The sequence below is a fragment of the Diadema setosum genome, chromosome 12 (genome assembly GCF_964275005.1).
Source record: "Diadema setosum chromosome 12, eeDiaSeto1, whole genome shotgun sequence".
NCBI classification, from domain to species: Eukaryota; Metazoa; Echinodermata; class Echinoidea; order Diadematoida; family Diadematidae; genus Diadema; species Diadema setosum.
Window position 1 is genome coordinate 12,956,945 of NC_092696.1, and position 27,152 is coordinate 12,984,096.

Below are 27,152 nucleotides of genomic sequence, written 5' to 3' on the forward strand. Positions count from 1 at the left end.
ATGGTTCAGAGTTTGCAAGACAATGTGAGTTGGTGCAAATGCGGAGTGCTCCTTTTTGGAGAAGGTGAACTGATCGAATTTTTGTCTTATGCCCGGCCATACCAATTTGCAGTATGTGATGTATGGTAAAATCAGTGCATTATTTAAAATAAAAAGAGACTTTTCTATCAAAAGATCTTTAAGTCTGAACAATATAGTTATTTCTCGATATAATATTACTTATATTGTTTACATGTTCATTCCAGGTAAGATTGGCATCAATAGTTACACCAATGAATTTAGTAAACTTGTTTTCTACAAGGGGTAACCTATCAATATGTAAATTACATTCATTATCAGAAGGATGAACATTTTTAAAATATATGAAGTTAGTTTTATCAATGTTTAAAGATAATTTATTGCATTTTGAACCAATGTTTAAAGATAATTCATTGCATTTGTGTCGATTTTGAGCGCCGACACCGTATATAACTTGCCTTATCCAATGTCTATGAAAATGAAATGAAAAATGTCCACAAAATAAACACAGTATATTTGGAATTTGAGTTCACCCCTTTCTGAGAGAACGAGACATGCACTTGCGTTTCTGTTTTTGTAAAGTATTTTTTTGCATATTTAAGGCCTACACAGAAAATACGTTTGTCCGATCGCTAATCATCTATCATATCTTACTTGATGAAAAACATCGTTTACATGGTTATTAACCCAAAAGTAATTTTGACACCTCACAAGCAAGAGTGGACTCAATTTTACCTTATTTTGAGGAACCAGCATTGCACCACTGCCAGATTTCATTTAGTGGGTTATTAACACGGCATTCAACATTAGGCATGTGCAGGTTTCTCCGATGATTGTTGCAGAGTTTGTGAAATCCTGGCAAACGGCAGTTCTGTCATGTCTGCAAAGCAGTCTGAACATGCATAGATATATTTTAATCAGTGATGCGTGTTTAAACATTACTTCAGAAACGAAAGATAATTCTTAAAACTGCAGTTGTATAAAATAATCCATTCAATTGATGTGGACATTTGACTAATGAAATTTTGCTTTCTATATTTCGAGCACTTAAACTTCATTCATTCAAGTGTTGTCTCTATCTAGCACTGCTTAAAATGAAATTGTAAACCCAGGGTGGCCACTTTAGTGTTTAACGCTGTCCTTCCACAAAGTGTTGTCATTATTATTATTTCCAGATGACCATTTCACTCCTGGCTCAAGAATAAGCATTTAGCATTAACTCGAACTCGGGACCTCTGTATAAGAGTGAAAAGGCTTAGATACCACAGTGCCGCCCATTGGGTCACGCCGTTCAGTTGAATGTTCAAGTGCCCGTTGCATAAAAGTTACTATTATGGTAACTTTACCATCCAATGGTAACTTCCATGAAATTCTTGATTTTGATTGGCTGTTGAGTATTGTTGCCATGGTAGTTACCACTGGATGGCAAAGTTACCATAATAGTAACTTTTATGCAACGGGTCTCTGGTCTTATTACAACGGATATAAGCAACAGCAACACATCATTTTTCTCTCTATCATTATCAATATTGTCTCAAAGCAAAAAGGATCACTTAAAACATATATCCTCCATATCAACGCCTCTCTAGCATGTCTAGAGGGACGTATTGAAATAAAGTAATTATTAAAATATTTCAGTGTTTATTATTTTCATTTGTTTATTGTATTCGTGTAGCCACAATTAAAACAAATGAAATTAACGACAGTTTCTAATATCAAACAATTCGCAGATGGTCCGGCAGATGACGTGATAACTATCAAGACACGTGATCAGGGATCCTCCTTGGATATTGAATGTCACGTGATCCCACAGCACCAGCCACATCCAGCCATCAATTCATACGTCATCAAAGCTGATGGCGTCACACTCTCCCAGTCATCTTCTCCTACCACTCACCTTTCTCCACGGCCTCGTTGGTGTATCGAACTGTCATGTGAAGGAAGGAACGACCTGGGACAGACATCGATTACATCAATCTACTGCCCTAGAGGTATGATAACATGTCATGAGTAAAGGTTCTTTGCTAATCAGCGGCTTGAATACAGTTTTGTTTGTTTGTGATGTTCCAATTTTCCATCATAAGAACGTCGGTTGAGAATGATAAGGGCGTTAAGTGACCACAAAACCCATAGTGTTCGAGAAGACTTAAAACCCTTCTCATTCTCAACAAACGATAATGGCTGGATAGCCCATATTCAACTGCAATAACTGGTCTTCGTGTGAAGGAAGGAACGACCTGATGGGACAGACATCGATTACATCAATCTACTGCCCTAGAGGTATGATAACATGAGTAAAGGTTCTTTGCTAATCAGCGGCTTGAATACAGTTTTGTTTGTTTGTGTTGTTCCAATTTTCCATCATAAGAAGATGGCTGGATAGCCCATATTCAACTGCAATAGCTGGTCTTCCATGGGGTCGATTTGGATATGAGGCGGGACCACTTCACTGGCTTGTACACTCTGCTCTTTGCGATGAATGAATGAAGTGGGATCATAAAATGTGCATGAGTTGTGACTCTCTCACACACGAAACTCCATTTTATGTCCTATCCGAGGGGCAGAGCGTTTTGCCTCTTAGTAGAGAGGACAATGATTCAAAATTGAGCTAACTCACAGCTCTATAGCCATATTGTTAGGTTATGAAAACCTTCCATTTCACATCACTATAGATAGAACGTCATAACTTAGATAGTGGTAAAACCAGAAACACAATATGCGTCATTCAGCAGCTTGGATTCTTTGACTTCAAATATCAAATACCTTTTCAGCTCTGTGGTTTAGCTTTGATGTTTCTGAATCTTTGTACGGCGCCTCCGGCAACTGATGCTCTACAGGTTGAGTTCCAAGAGTCGGGAAATTTCAGTGAGGTGGGAGGTCACGTTAATTTGACTATATCCTGTGATATAGCTTCCCATACTCGACCGTTCCCGCCCATCAACCGGTACGTCATCAAGAGAGATCGTCAAAACGTGTCGACCTCCAACTCAGTCACCCTGTCGCCTCGACCAGAGAGATGCACGAATTTTACGTGTATTGGCGAAAATGACAATGGATCGGCATCATCAGTTGAAACCTACTGTCCAAAAAGTAAGCCTATTTTTTCCTTTTTGATAGTGTAATTTCAAGCCATATCACACATCATAACATATTCATATGCGTCATGTGTATGGAAATATTAATAGATAGGCATGCATGTGTGAAGAAAGGGATATGATAAACGTATGATCTTTTTAGTTCAGACATGACAACACCGGATATTTATCATGCATTTTTGGCTTTCTTTTGCAGACTGTTATTTCTGATATGACGTCAAATGAATGCTCTGCTTCATAATGATTGACCTTTTACAGGTTCCTTTAAAATGCTCTCCGTGATTTGTTGGCAGATCCACCACGTGACCGTATCATTGACATCGAGTTCGACGAAAATGTGGATGACAGTGGTGGAGGTATTGTCACCATTTCTTGTCACGTGAACGACATCGACCAACCCTACCCTGCTCTCGAAAGGTACGAGATTCAAGTTGGAAGTGTGACAGTGTCAAACTCGAGCTCGTCATCGTTCACGGTATCGCCAAGCCCTCCAGGTTGCACGAACGTCACGTGTATTGGAATGAATGAACTTGGTTCGACATCTACAGTGAATGAATTTTGTCCAACAGGTAACTTTTGTGAATCAGGTCTTTTGTTATTGACCGGGATCTAGAATTGACTATTGCTTTAAGCAGAAGGGGAAAATAATACAAATAGGCCTACTGAGAATATAAATGAACCCCATGTAATATTCTCAAAGCTTCATTAGCATTATTTAGTGTCTTAATTACGTTAATCGACATTAGCTGTTGTTGATGTTATTGTTTTTACTTCCGTTTTCAAATAAAATTATACACATTTTGCATATACATTGCGTATACGTACAGTATGAAGAAACGGGGGATTGCCCGTTCAGCCATATCTTCAGAATATGACTGTTCTTCCACAGCGTCCCATATATTGTATTCAGTGAGAATACTTTCCCATTAATGATTTTTTTTTGTATCCTTTAAACGAAACAAACGAATATACAAAATATTAAGATGCTTGTATGGGTTCCCGATACTTCAGCCATTCTTAACTTTGCAAGAGTAAGATGTGTAGATTATCCCTTTTATTCCCGTATAAATAATGTAACATAGAAGTATTAAAATGTATAGGAACTGGAAAAACAAACAAACTTCGGAAAGTTTTTTTTTTTTTTTTTTTTTAAAGGAATGCGAGATGTTTTCGAATGTAATTCCCCATGTTTACAAAGTAAGGTTACGGCTAATGAATATGAATGATACTACATAATATTTGTTTGATATTTTTTTCATGATATCAAATTAAGATCCTCCCGGGGAAGACATCATAACTCTGCAGATTGAAGAGCAGATAGTCGCGAGCGAGGTTAACCTTGAGATCACGTGTCATATCGATCCACGTGACCAACCCACACCTCCAATCGACTCATATGAGATCTCCGTTGATGGTGACACGATTTCATCGTCAAGTGTCCCGTCTGCGATTGTGGAATCTCGTCCCAACAAGTGTATCAACATCATCTGTGAAGGAAGGAATAGACATGGCTCAACGCGCTCTACGGATTTATACTGTTTCAAAGGTAAATAAAGAATTTCCTAAATTAGATGTTTCTCTGGAGTCCTTTATTGTTTCTACTGCTGTCTACTTAAGACATTCAGGATAATACACAAATACAGGTGAATTTAATTTGTAGCTTGGCTTTTCCATGATGGGTCGATTGATTGCTTGTTTGTTTGTTTGTATCTAAAAAGCGGTATTGTAAGAATATACTATGAAATCATAGCTATAACAAGTTGCTATCTCCATATTATGACAGGAGTTAGTCTCAGCACGTGTGACCTGCACGTGATAGGCAGATTTCACAAACATTTGAAGGAACGTCCTCTGAAGTGTAGTAATGCATCTAAATCCCTGAGCAAATAGATCTCACACCTGTGTCTTGTCCTGTCTTTCTAACTGTTTTAGAAGTGTTTTATAATGTTCTCTCCTTCGAATTACGTGGTTGCCACCTATCTTTTACCTATATTGAATAAATAGATGACATAATCGATGTTCAGTTCAACGAGCGCGTGGGAGAGAACAACGGAAAAATCTACACAGTGGTCTGTCATATCGACGAGGAGTACCAGCCGACACCAGGTATCCATACCTTCCTCATCACAGCCGATAACGTCACTCTCTCATCCTCCCGCTCGCCGTCGACTGCCTTCACCCCTCGGGCCGACGGGGGCACTGAAGTCACCTGTACGGGATGGAACGATTTTGGTTCCACCACTGCAACCAAGACCTTCTGCCCGTCAGGTAAGCCTTGACATAACCCTGAAAGCATGCTTAAGGAAGAATGGTATTCAGCTATCTGTTTCATATTTCGATTTACGAGTATCATGATTTTTGTAAATGGTCCTCTCATTGTTATCTTTATAATATGTTCTTTACAATCTGAGGTGGGAATACAGTAGTTATGGAGGTCATCATTTAAGTGTAGTGCCATCCTATTAAATGTCAAAGAAAAATTATTATTGGATCCGATGGTATCTGAATATCCTGATTTTCATCGACACTGTTCTCTCTTTCTTTTTATTTTTGAACTATGCTTTCTGGAAGAAAAAAAAAGCACAACATACGAACTGCAAAGCTGGTAATTCAAATGAAAGCATAACAACATAAATTTGTGCTAGTCTAAAAAGTGACTTTCCCACTATTTTGAATATTTTGAGTATCTTTCTTTTAACTGAGACATCCATAAACAAAATGTTATGACAAACCCGCTACCATAGTCACATACACACACACTTATGAACAGGCATGAATAAAGCATTTTCAATGAAAAGACATTGGGTAATGATTAGCAGCCCACAAAATTATTCACAGACTAAAACTACCTTCCAGCCTTCCATGCGCTTAACGTTGTTCTGTTTCTGCGCGAAGGTAGCCTTCTATAGCGTTCTAGATAGATGTACGCTTGCTCTCTGAAAAATGGAAGTGAGTGAAAAATCATATACGATACCATATTAAATGAAGTTACAATTTTTTCATGAAAGTTAAAAAGTAGAGACGATAGATGTAACGGAAAAGAAGATTCCTCTCCATATGAAAAATTTGTTTCACTAAGATTTTTCATTTTGTTGTTGATAAACATGAAGTTTCCTTTGAAACAGTAAAATGTTGAATGAATTAAACATAATTGATCTTTTTCATAAGATATCATTATCCTATTTTTGCTATTATTACCCTCAAGTTAATTAAGCAAATGAACCCGCACGTTTTGCCTGCGATTGTGAATCTTCAACCTAGCATATTACAAAATCATGTTTAATGCTATCTTTGGGACTTGTGACCATTTGTCTTTCATAAACTGTTAAAAGCTGTGGAAATAATAGCAGAATTTCAGCGTCAAGGAGCTCTTCAACGATCGTCGACAACTTACGCTCTTCTTGTGGTCGTGTTCTTCCTTTCCGTAATCGTCTGCGTCGCTTACGTCAACAGAAGAAGAGCATTCTTCCCCCCAGACCAGGTACTTATGATCAGACTACAATGCTACAAGAAAGCACCAACACCCTTTAACTTGCACTTCACCAAAAAAAAAAGTGACAAAAGTGATTTTCATGAACTTGCAGTACCTTCTTTCTTCCTTTCTTTACGAGTGTGTACCATCAAGCAAATATCATGTACATTTTTGTGTTTGCGTTTGTGTGTATGTGTGTGTGTTTGTGTTTGTGCGTGTGTGTGGGTGTGTGTGTGTGTGTTTGTGTTTGTGTGTTTGAATCGAAGGGTAGATTAACAATGCCTGCTTTGTCATATAGATCTTGACTTAATATCGGTTTGTTAACATTTAAAAGTTTCTGTGAACGCGACCCCCTCAGAAAGTAACGGCTAAAGGGAGGCGAGCCGTGGGGTCTTACCCCAGTAGCGAACATTGTCAATTGTAATTCGCTATGCAGTGTAGTGCATTCAGTGTAGTGCTTTAACTAACTTTGATATTACACATCAGCTTGCACCTATATAATGGTATAGTAACGACTTTATAGACAAGATGAGGTACATTCCAAACTGAAATTGATTGGTGATCAATTTTTTTCTTTTCAGGTGCCGAGTTTCGACCAGTAAACGGATTCATCCTGGACTTACGGAATACTCATTTTTCTTTTGAGAAGATGGTTCATTTTCGCCTCGAATATACATTAATGTGACCCTAGGATAACCGGAGAGATAGATTAGATCATAACTGTGTCACTGCAATGGACTATACGCTATATGACAATCCTACTTGATCATAATTATGTTCAAAATATGCACGAGTGTGCGGTTTCTTGACTTATGTTTTCTTTTCTCTCCGCCCAGAATTGTCAGACATTAAAGCAATCACCAAATTGTCGAATTCATGCCCAACGTTTTTGCAAGTTATTCATCATATCCAGTGCGAGCTAAAAAAAAAAGAAAAGAAAAGAAAAAGTCGCGATAATTTTTGTAATAGTCATAACAGTGTAGTCAGATTTATTTTCCTTGATCAGATCTGTCATTAGATGTTGTAAGGGTTTGATGGCAATTAAAGTGCAACGCTACAAAATATTCTTGTGATTTTCCATTTCAATTCTCCCATTTGATTCCAATATGTCAAAAAAAAAAAAAAATCACCACACAATCCCTGTTCTTGCAATATCCTTGCATCTGCAACGAGTTCTAGATTGTTCGAACTTTTTTCTCAGAACTGCAAATTGTTGTCTTTTCGAGCGCTAAATCGTAGATATTCACAAATATTTTACCTTTTCCCATTAATATTATGCAACCGCGATATATTGTATGGAACATGCATTAATTCGGTAATCTAGGATGATATTAACTGAATAAGACTTGGAACATGACCACCTGTCAAGGTTATCACTTTGGAACTTTCTGATCTGACTTTTGTTATCTCGAGATGGTAATAAACAATTTTATTGGGTCGGTTCTATTTTTTTCTCCGTTATACGTCTAGTTGCGCTTAGCATCATATCATCGGATATTCAAGCACCAAAACGATTGCTTCTTGTGTTGATTTTGTTTTGCCGCATGACTTATTACTGACTAATCCTTAAAGCAGGTAATGTTCAAATGATCTTAACAAATTTAATTTGTAGCGGGAGACAAAGTGAAGAAACTCCAGTCTGAACCTTCACCCCTCTGAATAATATCTTTCTCTCAATGTTCAAATAATATTGCAAAATTACGTATATTTCTACTTTATTATCGTAATGTTGTTTTTTAACATATAAAATCATCTATCTATCTATCTCTTGCTGCGATAAAATCATGGCATAAAAACACGTGATTGCACTGTCATAAACGCCAATCATCAAGAGAATAAAACAGGTTTATTCGCACAAGAGACTTCCACCACTTTCATGTATTTTGAAGTACTGTGTGAGGATATTAGAGGTGAGACTGTCAGTGTAATACCCCCTCCCCATTGTTCCATGAAGAAGATCGTGATTGAGAGGAAAGAGTGCGTTAAGAAAAGAGAAATATGAGAGTGCATTGTGCATTGTGAGAATTAAATCTACACAGCTGTGAAATGTAAAGGTTCACAAAGTTATTAAACGTGATAATCCGAGGTGATGGAGAAATGCAATACATGTGTACAGTGGACTCCCGTTTTAACGAAGTACTCTGAACCGGCAATCTTCTTTAGTTATATCGGAATTTCGTTTTAACCGAACAATTAAACAATCAAAAAACATAGAGTGGATAATGTTTCGGCCTGAATTATTGTTTCGTTGTAACCGGAATGTCGTTATAACCGTGTTCGTTACAACGGGAGTGTACTGTAGATATTTTACAGACACAAAGACGAACATATCTAACGCACCATCATATTTGAGAGAAAGAAAGAAACAATGTGTGTGAGAGGATGCTAATATGGCCAAGGCTCAGAGGGAGAGGGAGATATAGTGAGAGAGTGAGAGTGAAACAAAGAAGGAGACCTGGGCCCTGTTTCATAGAGTTGTTCGTAAAGTTACGAACAACTTACGAGCGACTGGTGATCAGTTCTGAAGTGCTATACTTATCAGAATTTCAATAATTCAGCACAAGAACTGATCACCAGTCGCTCGTAAGTCGTTCGTAACTTTACGAACAGTTCTATGAAACACCCCCAAAAGAGCGAATATTCAGGAGGCGAAAGCAATAAAGTGAAAAACAAACATTCAGAATACATTGCATACATAACACATATCCATACACATTATTACGATTATTGGAATTAACTTTGTAAAAAACATTTCATTAATTTGAAATTTTGAAAAATCATCTCCCGAGCAGTTAATAAACTGTCTGCCTTTTAGCAGGTCCTTAATTGCCAAAAAGTCAAGCAACCTATCATGTCTGTACGCTATTTCTTCTTTCCCTTACTGTCTATGATAATAACGGTGATGAATCAGACAAATTTCACGAGCATGTCTACCAAGGTCGTCTACTACAAGTACTCTGAATTCAGCAGATTCTCTCTTTGTCCTTGCAAAAAGTACACATAATGAGACATTCACTGCTCTTTGTACCAAATGGTAATACAAGAAATAAATGTTGAATCTCTGAAAACGTGAAAAACCAACCAACCAACCAACAAACAAACAAACAAACAAACACATAAAGAGCAAACAAACACTGTTGTAACTACGAAGTTGATACTTGCGCTGGATCACAATTTAAAATGTCAAGTCGGTATAATCACGTACACGTACAATGTAGACTGAACCAAGTACCTTTCGGGTGTTTGCAGGCACTATGATATGACATAAGATTATGAAAAAAGGGGTATGGCCTGGTTCCGTAATGGTAATTTGTGTGGCGACGTCGTTGTCCACCACGGTACCGGGATCGAACCTCACAAATCACACATTATAACAGGCGTCCATCTTCAGGCTGTCTTCGCCATCATGCCGCTCACCTCTAGAGCTCTCTCCACAGAGGTGGCGCCCTTTATTTAAGCTCTCTTAACATCTGCTTTAAAATAAGAAATCTGTGTCAAGCTCATACCTTACGAAGTAATCATAATTACACCCCGAAAACATGATCATGAACATTATGTCTAACCGTGATGATTAGAATTAATTATTAAAGATAATATGTTACAACCAACCATCTCCACCCATCGCAATGTATGAGATAACCGTTGACTCCTCACGACCAATCTTCTCCACCAATCACAATGTACGTGTGAGATAACCGTTGACTCCTCACGACCAATCATCTCCACCCATCACACTGTATGGGATAACCGTTGGTGGCGTCGTGCTGTCGAGATCGTCTTCACCTGAAACTCGTCTTTCTCCTCTTCCCCGCTGGTATGTGGACGTGTCGTGTAAAGCAAGCAACGGACTGAGAAATACAACGACAGCGTCCATCTACTGTCCAAAACTTAAATTATTTTCATCTTTTTCAACTGTTGTCCATAATAATTATGTTCATAATATTAACGGCAGATGCTTTGATTGTGTGTGAGTGTGAGTGTGCGTGTGAGTGTACATGTGTTTATTTTAAGTGTTGTCCATGTTTAAGTAGTGGTGTTTGTGTGTTTGTGTGTGCAGAGAAGAGCATTGAATTGTGTCCATGAATTAATAAGACAGGGCCCTGTTTTATGAAGAGTTAGAATTGATTATATAGTTGATTTCAACTGTAAGTCTATGGACGCCTTGTGGTAATGAAATTTAAAATCGATTTTATCTTTTGACAGAAGTGATTCCTACAGTATGAATCTTCTATTTGAAAGGCAATTTAGTCTTTTTCTGATTGTAGGAACTCGTAAAGAAAGCCATGGAAATTAGTGATGACGTTGATATAATTTTTTACGTTCTAGTGCAGGTATTGGCTAAAGAACTTTGCTATTATTATGATACCAATACATGTATCTCATAAAACCTTCACTTGATTCGTCACCATGGATATATGTACCTGCAACAGGCGCCCTGTCAATCAGACTTCATGAACAACTGGACACCAACCATCCTGAAGGAAACATTTTGGTTACGTGTCAACTGAAACCACGTGATCAGCCTTACCCTCCCATCCACACATTCATCATAAAGGTAGACCAGGAGATAGTTTCGTCGTCAGAAGTCCCTTCCTTTATCATACCACTTCGTCCAAACAAGTGTTCTAATGTGACTTGCATCGGCCAAAATGGAGATGGCTCTACATCGGTTGAAAGATCTACTGTCAGACAGGATTTGGTAAGCACTGAAACACTCTTGTTTGTATCATCATCATCATCATCATCATCATCATCATCATCATCACTATAATCAACGACCTTAGGAAAAAAATAAAGGAATAGAACAATGGCACGTCATTCTGGGTCATCGCTGCATCTAGTGGAAAGGTTCATTTAAACTATTTGCAATTTTACCTTTTCGGTAGTCGCCAAATGAACTAAAGTATGGCATAAAAAAAAAGAGTCTTGAAAACGTAATGCTTGAATCTGCGCAGGCTCTAATCATCTGGGTCACACAGAAAATGGCGCCATTAACCTGACTTTCATGTGATACAAGTGACCCAGAATTTGAAAGTGCGCAGTAGTCACAATCCACGTCTAATATTTTAGGACACATTACCGATATAATTTTGTATCACAATGATTTTTCCCATTTTAGTTACAACAGATCTACATGAAATCATTTCCATCGTGACGCACGATCAAGTGAGTGAAAACAAACTGACGATCATGGGTCATACTGACCCGGAAGACACTTTCGACTTTTTCGAAATCGTGATCGACGATGAGCTACTGACTTCGTCAAAAAGTGCATAAATGTCATGTGTAACGGAAGCAACGTACACAGCTGGAGTATTTCACTCGATCTGATTTGTCCAGAAGGTAATGACCTTTGATTTATACATTTAATGAAGAAAAGGTTGCAGCCTTTATCCACAGAATAGGCCCTATCACAAATAAGATCAACTCTATGTTGTTTGGAATGGTGATCTTCACCAATATGACTCAAATTTAACTTCTATAGTATCACCGCTACTGAGGCGAGAAAGCGTTTACCTAACTGCGTATAGTTTGGGTTTGAAGCAGGATTGCAGATCAGCTAAAATTCTATAGGCACAATGTAGAAAATTTCATCAGAATCGGTTAATAACTTAGAAAGCTGTAATATGAATTTGCAAAGTTTGGCGAATTTCATTACATTCTTCTTGAACAGTTGCAACTGATCGTGAGTGGGTGTCATAATCTCACAACTTACCATACAGTATGTCCCCCCCTCTCAAAAAGAAAAAAAAACCAATTGGATTTTCGCATCGATACATTGCAATATGTTTAAACTGTTTAAATGCTATTTCATGGTCTAAGAATAGAACATCTTAGCAATACTTTGCAGAAAACCCCATTCAATTTGGTTACTGTAAGTGGTCACAGAGAAATGTGGATCGTTGTAAAGCATGTCATTGGTCTAATTCTCCCAAGTTTAGCACTTGGATGCTCATGAAACTGCATAATGTGCGAAAATAATGGACAGAACATGGAGGGAAGGGATTCTTGACATGCTCCTCAAAACTCATCATTTTTTTTTGACCACAACTGAAGCAAACTGGATAGGGTTTTCTGTAAGATGTATTTAATTAATTATAGTTTCTTATGATGAAATTGTATTTGCATTGATTCAATATTCGTAAAGATATCATTGTGGAGGTTCCGTTCTATATTTCTTTCTTTTTTCAAATGCAATTATGCACCTGTCTGAAGTCCCAATATATCTGACTAATCTCTATTTGGAAGTTTTTCATCGAAGAAAAAAAAACCAACAACATTGTTTTAATGCACTTCTACACTTTACATTTTTCTTACACGATCAATGTAAAATTTTTCCAAATGAATTAATAGATCAATGAATAAATAAACAAATGAGTAAATACCAGATTTTCACAATCGTTATGCTTGTTTGTTTGTTTTTTTGTCTATATTTTAACTAGCTCAGAATTCTACGTAAAAGGCTTTTTTTTCTCTTTCCTCTTTTTGGTTTTCTTTGATGGTTCTTTCAGGAAACAATGGAAATATGAAAAAAAAAACTGCTTTGTGTGTTTACATCTTATAGATGCCTATTATGTCCTTCGTCTTTCCCAATTGCTCTAATTAACAATCTGTCCTGTCCTTATCCAATGTCAGTGAGCAGGGGTGTATCCAGGATTTTTTCTGGGGGGGTCGTAATCAAAATTTTTGGACCTTTACCTTTGCGAGGGAGCGGAGCGACCGAGCGGGGGGAGGGTGTGGGAGGGTGGTGTCCCCCCTGCCACGGTAGGGAGTTTTTGAATTTTATATTTTAAAATGGGGCCATTTGGTGCATACAAAAGTGACTTTTTCGGCATGGCAGTGCGGCTTAGAAATAAGGTATGGCATATTAAAAGTTACATGGCATGGTATGGCATATTATGGTATGGTATGGCATGGTATGGCATGGTATGGCATGGTATGGTATGGCATGGTATGGAATGGCATGGTATGGCATGGTATGGCATATTAAAAGTTACGAAATTTACGAGGTTTTTGACAATTTGCTGGAACACCACCTGGTCACTTTTTTTCCTGTTGTATATAGGGTAAAAAGCCCTCAAAAAACAAAAATGTCTTTTACAAAAAGTGGACCTTTTGAAAATTTGGGGGGGGGGGGTCGTACGACCCTCCCGACCCCCCCCCCTTGCATACACCCATGGTGAGTTTAGAGCTAAAAAATCGGTCACGAGACAGAGACAATGTGGAGTAATGACAGTATACTGAGGGTGTCTGTCGGTTTTCTGATATTACTCATTCACAAGTAGACCTGTAGAGAAAATGATGTGAGTATGAGTCGCTGACTCCCATCCCTGTCATAAAAACAAGCAAACAAACAAACCCACATAATCTACATTGGAAATGTTAACCTTAACTCGTCATCAACTTAAATTCGTATATTTTGCTCATCATTATAGAGGATGTTGACCCTGCAGTTATTTTATGACCAACCTTATCGTCTCTCTTCAGATTAGTTTTGTCCAGAGATGGAAACTGGGATAGAAGGAGTGTTGCACCAGGAATCCACCACTGCAGCATTGTCGATTATCGTCATCATCTTATCAGTGGCGGTGTGTGTTGCTGCAGTCATCAGGCGAAAACAACTGTCTACTCCCACCGAGGTGATTGTAGATCATTATGTTTCTGAACTATATGCATAAATATTTCTTGATTAGAGAGTCATCTTTTTGGAAGAAATTAAGAAATTAAGAAATGAAACAAAGTCTGTCGTCATCAGTCGTTATACAACTTTATAACGATTAGAATAAACTTGTTATCATTTCATGCAGTCCCACTCTACTTAATTCGTGGGGTAATAGAAAGCTGAATGTTATCGAATTTATGTATTTACCTTGCTGGCGTATCAGTGATTATTATCGCTTGACTTGTTGCAATAAACATGATAATTTGGCTGTAATTAACATTTTTAAATCTGTTTTTCTTTGCAGCTATCTATCACAGACTAGACTTCACAATCAAAAGTAAGCATGACTGATCGATGTGCTTAGCATTTGTGGAAAACTTTCTTACGATAAAAGAAAAACAAAAACGAAATAATAAACAAAATTGTCGTTGCTAACACGACGATTGTGTCAAAGTGCATACATCTTTTGTTATATTTCTCTTTCTGTGCTAATTCTCAACCAGGTGGCAGGTACCTGAAGATTGGGCACAGGGAATGCAGACACTACCTGCCCCAGCGATCGCTAGATGACCCAGATTATGCACAACGATATCGCATTTGTAAATTTATAATTGATCAAATAGTTACCTTTTTTTATGTGAGTTGTGATGACATGGGGTCAACCAGGCTTTACAGCTGCCGATCCGTCAAAACTACCATCCACCACGTAATCCTTCTCAAGAGACTTTGCACTTTAATTACATCTTAATAGTACAGTCACAAAAACCAGCGAGCAAGTTCAATTTAGTATTGGCCAGCAATTTAAGCTAATAAATTATCTCTCAAAGCTAATAAATTATCTCTCAATCTTCAAAAAACAAAATATATGCTTTTCAGCAACTCCATTGAGGCACTACCTGCTGATATTATTTTTGATGGCACACCGCTGGAAAATGTTTCTTATATCAAATTTCTGGGAATAACAGTTGATAATAAGCTTTCATGGAAATTTCATATTGATAGTATATGTAAGATTATTTCTCGAAACATCGGTATAATCAACAAGATTAAATTTTGTCTTCCTTTGTCGTCCCTGCTTACATTATATTCATCCCTCATATTGCCTTATTTGAATTACGGTATTCTTGTATGGGGAAATACATATCAAACTCTTTTGGATAAATTACTTCTGCTACAAAAGAAGTCACTGCGCATTATATGTCACACTGCATATTTGTCTCATACTGATCCGTTATTTTTTGAAAATAAAATATTTAAAATTAAAGATTTGTATTTGTTCAATTTAGGACAATTTATGTATAATTACAATAAAAATAATCTTCCATATATATTTGAATCAATGTTTTCAAAAAATCAATCTGTTCATAATTATCCTACAAGGCAATCGAACGAATTTCATTTACCATTTTTTAGGACCTTGCTGGCTCAGCAAACCTTCATCTACGAGGGACCTAAGTATTGGAACTCACTTCCCAACGACATAATAACAGCACAAACTTTGAATTCTTTTAAAAACAAATTAAAATTTTTTCTGTTGAAATCTTATGATATACAACCAAATTAGGTTCGGTTTCATTCTCTCAATCAAGTCGTTTGTTTGTTTGTTTGTTTGTTTTTACAAGTATTAAGTTATCACACAGAAATCATCTTTTAAGGAAAACAATCTGTCTAACATAAGTTTACCTCAGATATTTCTTTTAGTGTACCAGTAACAGTGAGTCTATTCTCTTTCTCTTTTCTTTTTATATCCGTTCCTATGCATTCATACCGGCATATGCACCCAATCAATCGCAATTTCAAACCAGGAAGCGTTGTATTGTTTTGTTATTGCATTTTCATAATGAAGTACAGTATGCTTGTGTCCACGATGGCGCGTGTTGTACCATAGTCTCATTTCCCCCTTTTTTTGTTCTTTTTTTTTTTCCCTTCCCAAGTTAATTTCATGTCAGTTGACATTGGTTTCTTTGACTTTGTGTACGTATTTTTAGAGGGTCCCATACCCTACAAGCTTTGCTTTTTAAGTGGGACCCTCCATTTCCATTCTAATCTTTGTATTAGGTATATACCTTAGAAACAAAATTCTGTTGTTACTCGTGACCTCTTGTACGTTTTCTTTGAAATTGTTATAAATTTGTTCTGTAAATGTATTGTATATATTTTTTCTGTTTATTCAATGGAAATGGAAATAAAATTGAATTGAATTGAATTGAACTGAATGCAATAACGGCAGCTTTCAAGTTCGGAGTTGTAAATTAGTATGTTGACTCGTATGAAATATTTAATACCACCATTGCCTACTGTCCACTTTATACTTTATGTATACCTATCGTCCATGAATAACTTACCATCAGTATTTTAAAATATGTTCTAAAGAAAAAAATGGTTGATACATATAACACTCGTCGGACTAGATTTCCACCTACTTGAACAGTTTTCGCTAAAAATAGAGCCATGCTTGCTGGAACTAAGCAGTGGAATGATTCCCCAATTAGATAGCTAAGAGTGCATTCTTTGTATATTTCCAAACGTAAATTAAGATTACCTCTACTGAATGACTACTTTGGTGCACTCGTAAAGATATGAATTTATGAAAGTCACTAAGATCCCATGTGCCACCAACTGTGCATACCGTTCGTCCAATTCTTTAGTTAGTTAAATAGTTTTCAGGTTTTTGTTTCATGGAAAAAGTAGCCGTTTTCCTAGATATTCTAGTACATTTGACATTGCTTAAAGTTTTCCATTCTAGGAATGCTAATCTATTTATGAAATATGGTATAGACATTGCTAATATCTGAAGATAGAAAAGAATGACTTCTAGGACAACAATTTAGTACTTATGAACTGTGAAAACAACATGTGATTTCGATACTCAAGCTGCATTGAGCTATACCACATAGGTGGAATGCACACAAACACTTAGTGATAACAATGAGGCTATGGGGTCGTAGCCTGGCTTCAAGTCATCCCTTAGCTGCTTCCCGACATTGCTATACTTTCTTGTCACAGCAAATGTCTGAAAATTTCCCAGTTTTCTCTTCCTCAATCTAACTACTCGATCTTGATCTTGTCTCAGTTTTACTCCATCATCTTCATGGAAGCGAGCTAACCAGAAATAAAAAGGTCTGTTGTGCTGCGATAAATTGTATAATTTAACGTGACTTATTGTGAATCGTAGAGTAAAATGGATTGATTATTTTCATGCTGAAATAGTGAAAGCTGCTTAATTATTTAAAAAAAAAATCGTCAATCCACATCTCATGCAAAAATTTTATAAGGCTTAACTTGTGTCAATAACATTATTAATTTGTCATGTTTTTTCTTCTTTCTTATTACGAGTCCCATGGCCGATCATAACCCTGGGACATTCTATGATAATACGTAAAACATATAACTTCAAGGTCCTGATTACCTTTGTTAGCAATGATTTAACAAATGTTCAAGATATTACATTTGATGCATAAGTGTAAGTCTGTTGCATAGCAAAACATCCTACCATATAAAATTTTTGTGATAACGCCTAGAATATTAGGAGATATAAGTATTTTTCTCAGTAAACCGTAACGTTACTGTCGACGGTTTAGTCTGGAAACATTTTAATTGTAACTATTGTTCACATTTTGTATATTTAACAATATCTAACATCGATTATACTGATGCAAATTTTTACATTGGTTGTTTCTATCCCTAACTCACATTTTAGAACTATTTTAAACAGCTATAGCTGGGTTTCTGTTTCATCTGCAAATTGTAAATTATGCCTCTAAGCTTTTTATATATTCTCTTATACTTTCCCGTTCTGTCCGTATGAATATTTATTTTCGTTCATATACGCTGCGTTCATTCCCAGTACTCAACCTGGATAAACATCATTTATGGTCACCTTGGCTGTTTCCACTAACAAGGGCAAGCTTATAGGATACAACTTTTTTTTTTTTTTTTTTTTACAATTGCCCTTCTTAGATAGTATCTTTAAATCATTTTATCAATGAAACGTGTAATTTGTATGTTATATTTGGCAATATGTTGTATTCACCAAGTCTGTTTATTCTTCTTTTAAAAACATATGATTGGTACAAAAGAAAAATATACTTGTATATTACGTGTGTCATGAAATTGCAGAAATAGATACATATAAAAAATACCTGGTATATCAAATTTAACTCTATGTGTGGTAGTTATTTTCCTCATGTACTATTACAACGTATAAAGGAAATAGAAAGAAAACTCAACATTTCACTTTCCTAGCTAAATGAAAGCAGTTTTGACTTGCCTCTTTCAGAAAGCAAAGGAAAAATATTTCCTTAAATATGTTTCGGCAACATGTCGTGATGTATACGTTTTGAAAAAGAAATTCACTTGTCATTTTACAAACGAAATATAAAGTGGAATATTCAATATCTAAGACACTAACACCATGGGTGTCAAACATTCCATTCAATAAAAGGAAAAAGAAAAACCTGTTAAAACCCGAAATATGTGCATTAAATCTATTTCGTTTATTAGGAATTCAGATCATAATGCACATGCGCAAAGAAATCGACCCAGCGATACTTGTCTGATGGACAGAGTGATACCGCACTGTCAGACTGTGTATATCTTATACCTGATGTAACCGAAGTGTATGAAAACAAAGTAAATGTGACATTCATATCAGATTGATATGTTGACAAATGAAAGCGGTGTCATGTTTAATGTTATTTTTAGAATTAAGCGTACGATAACAGGAAAGACTGGACTCTATCATTAAACAATAATAAGGAAGTATAGCTCTATAGGTTAGTGTTCGTGAGGTTATTTTCCAAGCATCTGAAATTGGATAGTCCAGGATGTAACTTGTATCCACTGGTCAGTGTATAGTGTAGCAAAATGGGAAATGGCTTCTAAAGGGACATTGGATACGGCCATTCACTGCCAAACTATAACGAAACCAATCATGATAACCTTGAAATAGGGAGATTTTTTCAGATTTGACGTTGTATTGTCAAATAATCCTTCTGAAAAGAAAAATGTGTCTTGTAGGAAGGAAGATTCAATAAAAGGTTGAATTCCAACATTTCATGAACATTTCGTTACGGTCTTAAAAAGGAAATGTGTGAAGATATCAAAGAAAATCATAATTTCGGAACCTGAATTTTCGTTTCGGAAACGACATTTCGTTTTAACTGTATTCGTCATAACGGGAGCGCACTCTATTGACTAATTGAACTTAAAATTGTATAGTGTTGCGACCAAAGTGTACGATTGAGGACAGGATTGGATCCTTTGCTCTGACAAGACGTGACTGCAAGTGGGCATGGCGTCAGAATTGTGCAAAATGAAAATAATTTTCATAATGTATTCATTTTGATAAATTCACGGCATAGTAAGGAATAAAAAAAAACAGTGTGTGTGTGTGTGTGTGTGTGTGTGTGTGTGTGTGTGTGAGGGGTGATAGGTGATGGGGTGTACATGACATCTTTCAATGTCTTTACATGATTATATCGCACATTCCCACTAATTCAATCGTGGGAACATTGTGTGACAAAGAATCGGTTTGTGGGCAAAAGTCAACCGAGAGCATAACATACTCATCACGACTATTAAAGTGCTAGAACAGCATAAGCATCAAATTACATGCGAATTTGCTATCGAGGCGAGCTTCCCTGCCATAGACCGATGATGACTGTGATGATTACAAAGCTTTATATCTCTTGCACCTTTAAGAATTGTTATTTGCCACCAGAGGAGCAGTGATGGTGTGTTTGGATTCAGGAAATAAATGTCAACAACATGAAACAACTAGCTTATGTTGCTAGAAAGAGTGCTGTGTCTCACAATGTGTTAACAATGTGTTCACAATGTGTTCACATAGCCGACTACGTGAAAACAATCGAATTTAACAGTGTGAAGATGATTTAACACTGTAAATTGATGATTCACAATGTGTTCACGTTGTTGAAATGCTCGAATTTGACAGTGTGAAGAGATTTCACACTGTGTTTCATAATCAGTGCTTCCCACTGTGGGACACTGTGTTCTTTCCAGCAGTGTTAATATAACAATGAATTGAGACACAGTATTACTGTCGATGTGGTAATCAAGCCATCCAATATCTATTAAGAGTAGAGCTGTACACGATTGGGTAAGTGTTTAGAATGTTATGAGTGTTTATGGAACTTTGTATAATGTCATGAAGTGATAAAAGAAAGGTGTGCAATGCTGGCTTCATTATGTATAGTTACATAAGTGTGTGCAAAACACAGAGACGGCTATTTATGAATACATATATACATAACAACTATATAGTATACAATATTATGTTATGCATATTATATGAATATATTATATATAGAGCGAGAGAAAGAGAGAGCGAGAGAGAGATGTGTTGCTGATGATGGTATCCGTTTTACCATCAAATTCTTTCCTTCATATCAAAGCCTTGAAAATTATCATGGCAAAGGAGGAACTCATGAAAACTTTTGTATGCCAATTATTTGTAATATCTTGCGGAAATGAGCATTTAATCGAGATGCTTAGTTTGCATTTGAAGATTACTACGATAAATTATCGTCCCCATTTGTTTTCAAAGCTTACTTTCCAATTCTTAAAGAGTCTGTAGCAATATAAGAGCAACAGATTTTTGAGCCTGTCACTCTTACAACATGTCTTAATTGTCTATGAATACTTTTCAAGCAATACATATATTTTACTATCTTAAAGGGAAGCAGTCCTGAGATTTTCCCTGTAATGATAATTAAGAAGAGTAAAAAAACATAACCTTTCACCAGTTTATACGCGTGTAAATGAAAAACTGTCTCCGTACGCGATTTTTGAAAAATAATTCCTGCAAGCGATCGTGTAAGAGCCGGCAAAAAGTTGCTACGTAGTGCATGCCCTACTCACCAAGTTGACAGCCGTGCCCCTAAAAACCAATTTAAGTGTTGAAATGATTAGTTGCAATTTTATCATATAATGCGAAAGTTTGTGGTTTTATTATTTGAAACAAAATATTTAAAGCTTATATATATATAATTCATGAAAAATTAATATTGTTAACATAAATTTATATATATTTTTATACCAAATATACCATGAACTTGACATCAAATAGGCACGGTCCTTTTCTAGCTTCCGTCCATGTTGCATACTTCTTAGCGTAGAAACCACTCTCGCGCGCGAATTCTTACCATACTCATGTACACAGTACTCCGTCTAGCTGATTTTGCCGAAGATAACCTGTGCATGAGAGGGTCGAATTCTTCAAAGAAAATATTGTTTGTATCTCAATATTTCTGTAAGTAGTCGGATATGGCCTTTCCTCGACAAAAAAACTATGGCGTGAGCCCGGAAGGGTAAACACAGGGGGTCGTAGGGATATGATTTCGCTCCACTTTGCCGTGCATGTCCAGTCGGCACTGGCAGCAGCTAGCTCAGTGGCACTGTACTGCAGTCCAACCCCGGCTGCAGCCCCACGGTAAATGAAACATAGCTAGATCTAGTCACTTTCCTTACCTCTCTTCGCTTTTTTCCCTCGGTTCTCTTCGAAGTCGATGCTCGAGGTGTTTCTGTTTTATAACTCATGTGAGCAAATGGTCGGGATTGCATCTGGCTTCAGGAGTTTTCTCGGTTTATAACCGAGGGCCACAGCCTGCCGGTCCACGTAAAAACATCGCTTCTCAAACAAATGGTCCACGCACAGGTAGGTCACAACACGATATCGAGATTTTGTAGGCCCTAAGTTTCTTATGTTCGGCATCGTTGTACCGAGATTTCCCAGCTATACAGCGCACCTTTCACGATACTTTTGTGGGTCTGGGACGGAAAAAAGGATTTTCCTGGGAAATTTTCTGCACGATTCGAGCAAAACTACTGATGTAAGATAGCCTGACCAGACGACGCTGAATGCGGTCGCCCCTATAGTGTACTAGCAGGCCAGTAGCTGTGTAGAACCGTTTCTAACTACAATCTGTACGTACTAGAACATGCATGAGCGGCGACAGGGGCTGCAGCTGCGCTTGTGATAGACTGGAAGAGTGTGAAGGGCAAACCGTACGGGGGTTAAACGTCTACCGTAGATCTACACGTAGTTGTACCGTCCACACGTGTACTGTGCGAATATAATACACAATACTTACATGTACACACACACACACACACACACACACACGCACACACACACACACACGCACACACACACACACACACACACACAACAACAACTAGAAACAATAGTAGCCACCGATGTCTTCATGCATCCGGGTAACTAGGGAGCGTACGGATAACGAGCAGAACACGGCTGGGAAGAGTTGTGCTTCGATGACGTCTGACTCTCCGCCAGGATTTGCTCATTAGCATATTCACCATGTAGATTCACACTTTTTCAACCAAAATTTACAAGCTTATTTGGTGATTCGAAAGTTTGTTTTCGGTGAAAGTAGTTTATTGGAGGTACCAACAACAACATATTTTTTTTTTTTTAATTTCGTGAGGACTGCTTACTTTTAAATGCAGCTAGTTGTTAATATTTGGCTCTGTGACAGTGTCAAGTTTTGACTCACATCCTGCCACACAAACTTCGTAATGTGTTTATCCAATGACCGCTATCAGTTAGACAATATTCTATTACACCTTATAACCGGGGGGCCAAAAGCTAAAAACAGAGGTCGAGTTGCACTCTCTCTACAAACTAAGTAGACCATGCTTATTTTCAAGTTTTTATTGTAACAAACAACATTCCACTGGTCTACCTCAAAAAATTTGTTGCGAAAGGTTCCAAATCCAAGATGGCGTCAAAGATGGCCTCCATATTTACTGAATTTGTTATTTAAATGATAGAATTCGATAGAAACATCAGATTTCAACAAATGTAATAGCATATGAAAGAGAATAAAATTTTCTACAAGTTGATACCACTTTTGTGGGTTATTGTGATAACTGGATTGAGATTTTAAAGAAAAAAAAAACAATCATTTTTTGACATTTTTCTGAAAAAATGAAAATCATGAAAATGCTTGATTCAGCATAGATCAGAGAAAGACTGAAGAATTATCTTGAAACGTTTCAAGAATTTTGTTTGACATATGATTGATATTTGGAGAAAATTAAGGGTCAGTACCATTTTCGGTTCAGGAGTTATAATGTCTCAAACTTGAAAACTCCTTAAAATCCCAATCCAGTTATCACAATAACCCACAAAAATGGTATCAACCTGTAGAAAATTTTATTCTCTTTCATATGACATCAAATTTGTTGAAGTCTGATGTTTCAATCAAATTCTATCTTTCAAATAACAAATTCAGTAAATATGGCGGCCATCTTGGACGCCATCTTGGATTTGGAGGCTTTCGCAACAAATTTGTTGAGGTAGACCAGTGGAATAATGTTTGTTATAATAAAAACTTGAAAATAAGCATGGTCTACTTAGTTTGTAGAGAGAGTGCAACTCACTCGTTAAGTAAGCGACTTTTTTGGGTTTGGCCCTCCGGTTATTAGTATTTGGTTGCCGGTCGTAATCTCCTGTAGGCATGTACAATCCTCATACTTGGAGATACTCGGAGATACTCTGAGAAACTTGCAGTTAGAATTTTTTAATCCTACACTGCGAGATACCATGACCACTTTCAAGAATATTCTTTAATACTGGGACACATTTATGTTTTTGAATCATCACCCATACTAGTATAGTTTCCGTATTTCATTTTTCTCTTTTTACAAACAAACAAAGGCAAATCTATGAACCTTATTACGAAGTCACAACTATAGAGAGAAAAGGAAAATGTACTTTAAATTTGCTTGCAGTTGAGCGAGAAAAAAAGAATCGCTTAATACCTAAACCTTCCAAATCGGCGGAATATTTAACCCACATGCATAATGCCAACCCTATATTGGAAAGTCAACCTATGCAACTTTTTTTTTTTTTGTGGGTTTGACATTGACGGTCACAATACAATTCATGGAATTGTCTGAATTAATCTTATGGATGTAGAATGAGTGTGACGCAATGAAAAATTAGTTAATCGGAGTAGAAAAAAAAACCCCCAAAACCCACCGTTATTCCCTAATCACCACATAATTATGTATAAACATATTACAATATGCCGGCAAAGTCTGCAGATGGACCACCTTAATACCGATAGCTCGGCCTACCGATTTATTTACATCCCATATAGACTCTCAACACCTAAGGTGCTTTATTATGGGACATTGTATGCTCAACCTGTTCCTAATTTCATGCTCGGGGACTGTTCTTAGATGGACAACCTAGTACAACTTGTTTGATTGTAAAGATAAGTCTTGTCGCAAAACCTGCACAGAAAAATAAAGGTATATTCGTAAACCTGTCTCTTCTTTATTCAGAAACCGACAAGACACTTGACTGTAGGCGGAGTGATATTTTTGTTAGACCACCAGCACTGCCCGTACTTCCGCACGATCACACTCCCGACGAGAATCTTGTCACAATATAAATGACTCACAAACTTACGGCATCAACAAGAAGTCATCGCCGGCTACACGTATTCAGACTTCACTCGTGATTATGGTGGGAACACTTCAAGAAGTACACGAACTTCGCTCCACGTGTATTTGATTTTGAATTTGATATTGAATTTGATATTGAATTTGATATTGCCTCTTATAGGAGAGGTGGTTTACAATAATAGCAATGACGACCTGGTATTCTTGACTTTCAAGACCTTGACATAGGAATTTATTTTCTCCATTTTGGTTTGTATTCCGACACAGATAAGTAGCATATTCATTTAAACGTTCATATCGCATAATAACGACAAATAAAATATATATTTACTCTAACATCTTTATTTTAATTTTCTTGCAGATGGCGAACTTGGACTCTTGGAGGACCAACATGGCACAAGTTACAGTCACGGGTGGAATCATACTCCTCTTGGCGCATTCTTGTGGTAAGAAACCCCCTTACATTTCTTCTTATTATAAGTTTTCATGGGATTATACATTGTTCTAACGCTTGGGCCTTCAAACAATTTTCGTATCGATATACAATTATATAGTATATGACCATTAAACAAAGCTACTTTTCGTTTGGAAGCATTTTCTTGTCCAAATGGTTTAGAAAGACACTTTAGCGATATTTAAGGCAGGATATATATATATAATACTGAACAAGGGATAAAGCAATTATTTGCGTGAAAACTGTTGTCCATCTTGAAATAAAGAACGAGTATGAGTAAACCGATGAATACAACTTAAGTTGTTGTATTGGGTAGTTTTTGGGCTCTTCGCTGCAAAGAAGTCTCGCTGAAAGAAAGTAGGCTTGATGTTAACACATTTTAACAGATCAACAACTACCTACAAAAATAGATGCTTTCCTTGAGGTAAATATGGTCATTATAAAACATTGATAATCTTCACTTTAAAAAATGAATGGCCTTGTGTTAATTTCATTTTACAGCTGCCGTGACTTTCACCGTACCGAGTACCCTGACGGCTAACCGCCAAGTCACTGCGCGGTGTACTGAGAGTGGAGTGCTCGAGTCACAGACAGCGAGCTGGTTCTTGGACGGCGTCCAGATCACTGAGGGCGTGGTCACAAATAGTAATCAGGCTAGACGAGACAAAGGATGGGGTTACCAGGGGAGCGTGCGATCTAGTCAACCCACAGATACATATGATATAGGCTGACCGGAAAAAAGTTAGGTTCGTTATGAAATGCGACCTCATTGCGAAAAGTGAGACAAGGGTGTATTTATCTTGCGTAATACGTACACCTCATTTGCTGCAGGTGGCGTGTTACCAGGTAAATTTTTGGTAGAATGTCTCCCTAAACGGGAACATTTCTGCCCTTTTCATCTGCCATAACGCATAAAAGTAAGATCGTTGACAATTTGGCATTTTTATTGACATCTCAGGACGCTTTGACGGTGTTGTGATATCACTATTGTTTCGTGATAGGCAATTAAGTGTACAAAATATTGGTAAGACTACGTAAGAATATCTTCATGTTCGCGAAGAATATTTTGTTCATTCTCTTAGATGTTCACTGTACCTAAAATTGACTGAATATAGGTACACGTATATGTTTATGTTCAATCATGCATTAATTCATTAAAGTGAACTGCATCATTACCACTAAAAAAAAAAAACATTGAACATACTGAGCTTTTGTATTTAATGTATTTGGTTTTTATCTCTTATCAATTTTTTTTTTTAACTTTCCAGGCCGAAATAAAAATGTCAATAGAGAACTATACCTTGCGATTCATGTCGTTAATGACACTTTTTACTGGAAGATAATATTTTTTGTTCGAGTGATTATTGTTTTTCATGAAAGCATGACTTTTAGTAATTCAAGAAATATATGTATTTTTTTTCTAAGGGAATTGTTTGTTTTTTGTTTTAGTATGAAACTTATTGTACATTTAGGAAGGGTCTTAGATCTGTGTACGTTTGTGTGTTCTGTTTCTTTGTGGTGTGTGTGCGTGTGTGTGTGTGTGTGTGTGTGTGTGTGTTTGTGTGTATTTGTATTGTCTGGGTGGGTGTGATAAGTGAGTGCAATAGCCAGACCAGAATTCTGAGGGATGACACTATTTTTAACTGTGCGGCATGCGGGAGTCTCCACATGGACATCAGAGACGGAAGTAACCTTTGTGCGGTAAAACTCATGTTGGACAGAAAACTCCCTGTAATTTCGTTCCTGATCATGTCAGCGCTAAAAGTCTCCACGGAATAAAGACTCTGATATCTTGAGGCACTTATCATCACTTCAGAAGGTATGAGAGAACATTTGTAAAAAGAACAGCATGCTGTTTTAGTGTTCATGTAGGTGAGATTTTTAAAAACACGTTAGGGCAGAAACTGCAATGCAAAGAATCGGCCTCTCTACTTGCTTAGGAAAGACGGAATTACCAAAAATCAAGAACAAACCCATCGGCCATACTACAACAAT

The 27,152-nt window shown here is 36.9% G+C and overlaps 1 protein-coding gene across 1 annotated transcript; it reads left to right on the forward strand.

Annotated features, from left to right (window-relative positions):
- LOC140235725 (uncharacterized) lies at positions 1–25,888 on the forward strand. Its single transcript, XM_072315736.1, has 9 exons — positions 1–24; positions 1,832–2,009; positions 2,929–3,108; positions 3,407–3,682; positions 4,387–4,659; positions 5,118–5,381; positions 6,446–6,594; positions 25,065–25,149; positions 25,659–25,888. Exons 1-9 carry the CDS (start codon positions 1–3, stop codon positions 25,886–25,888), a joined length of 1,659 nt encoding a protein of 552 aa, XP_072171837.1.
- Positions 25,889–27,152: the final 1,264 nt, after the last annotated feature.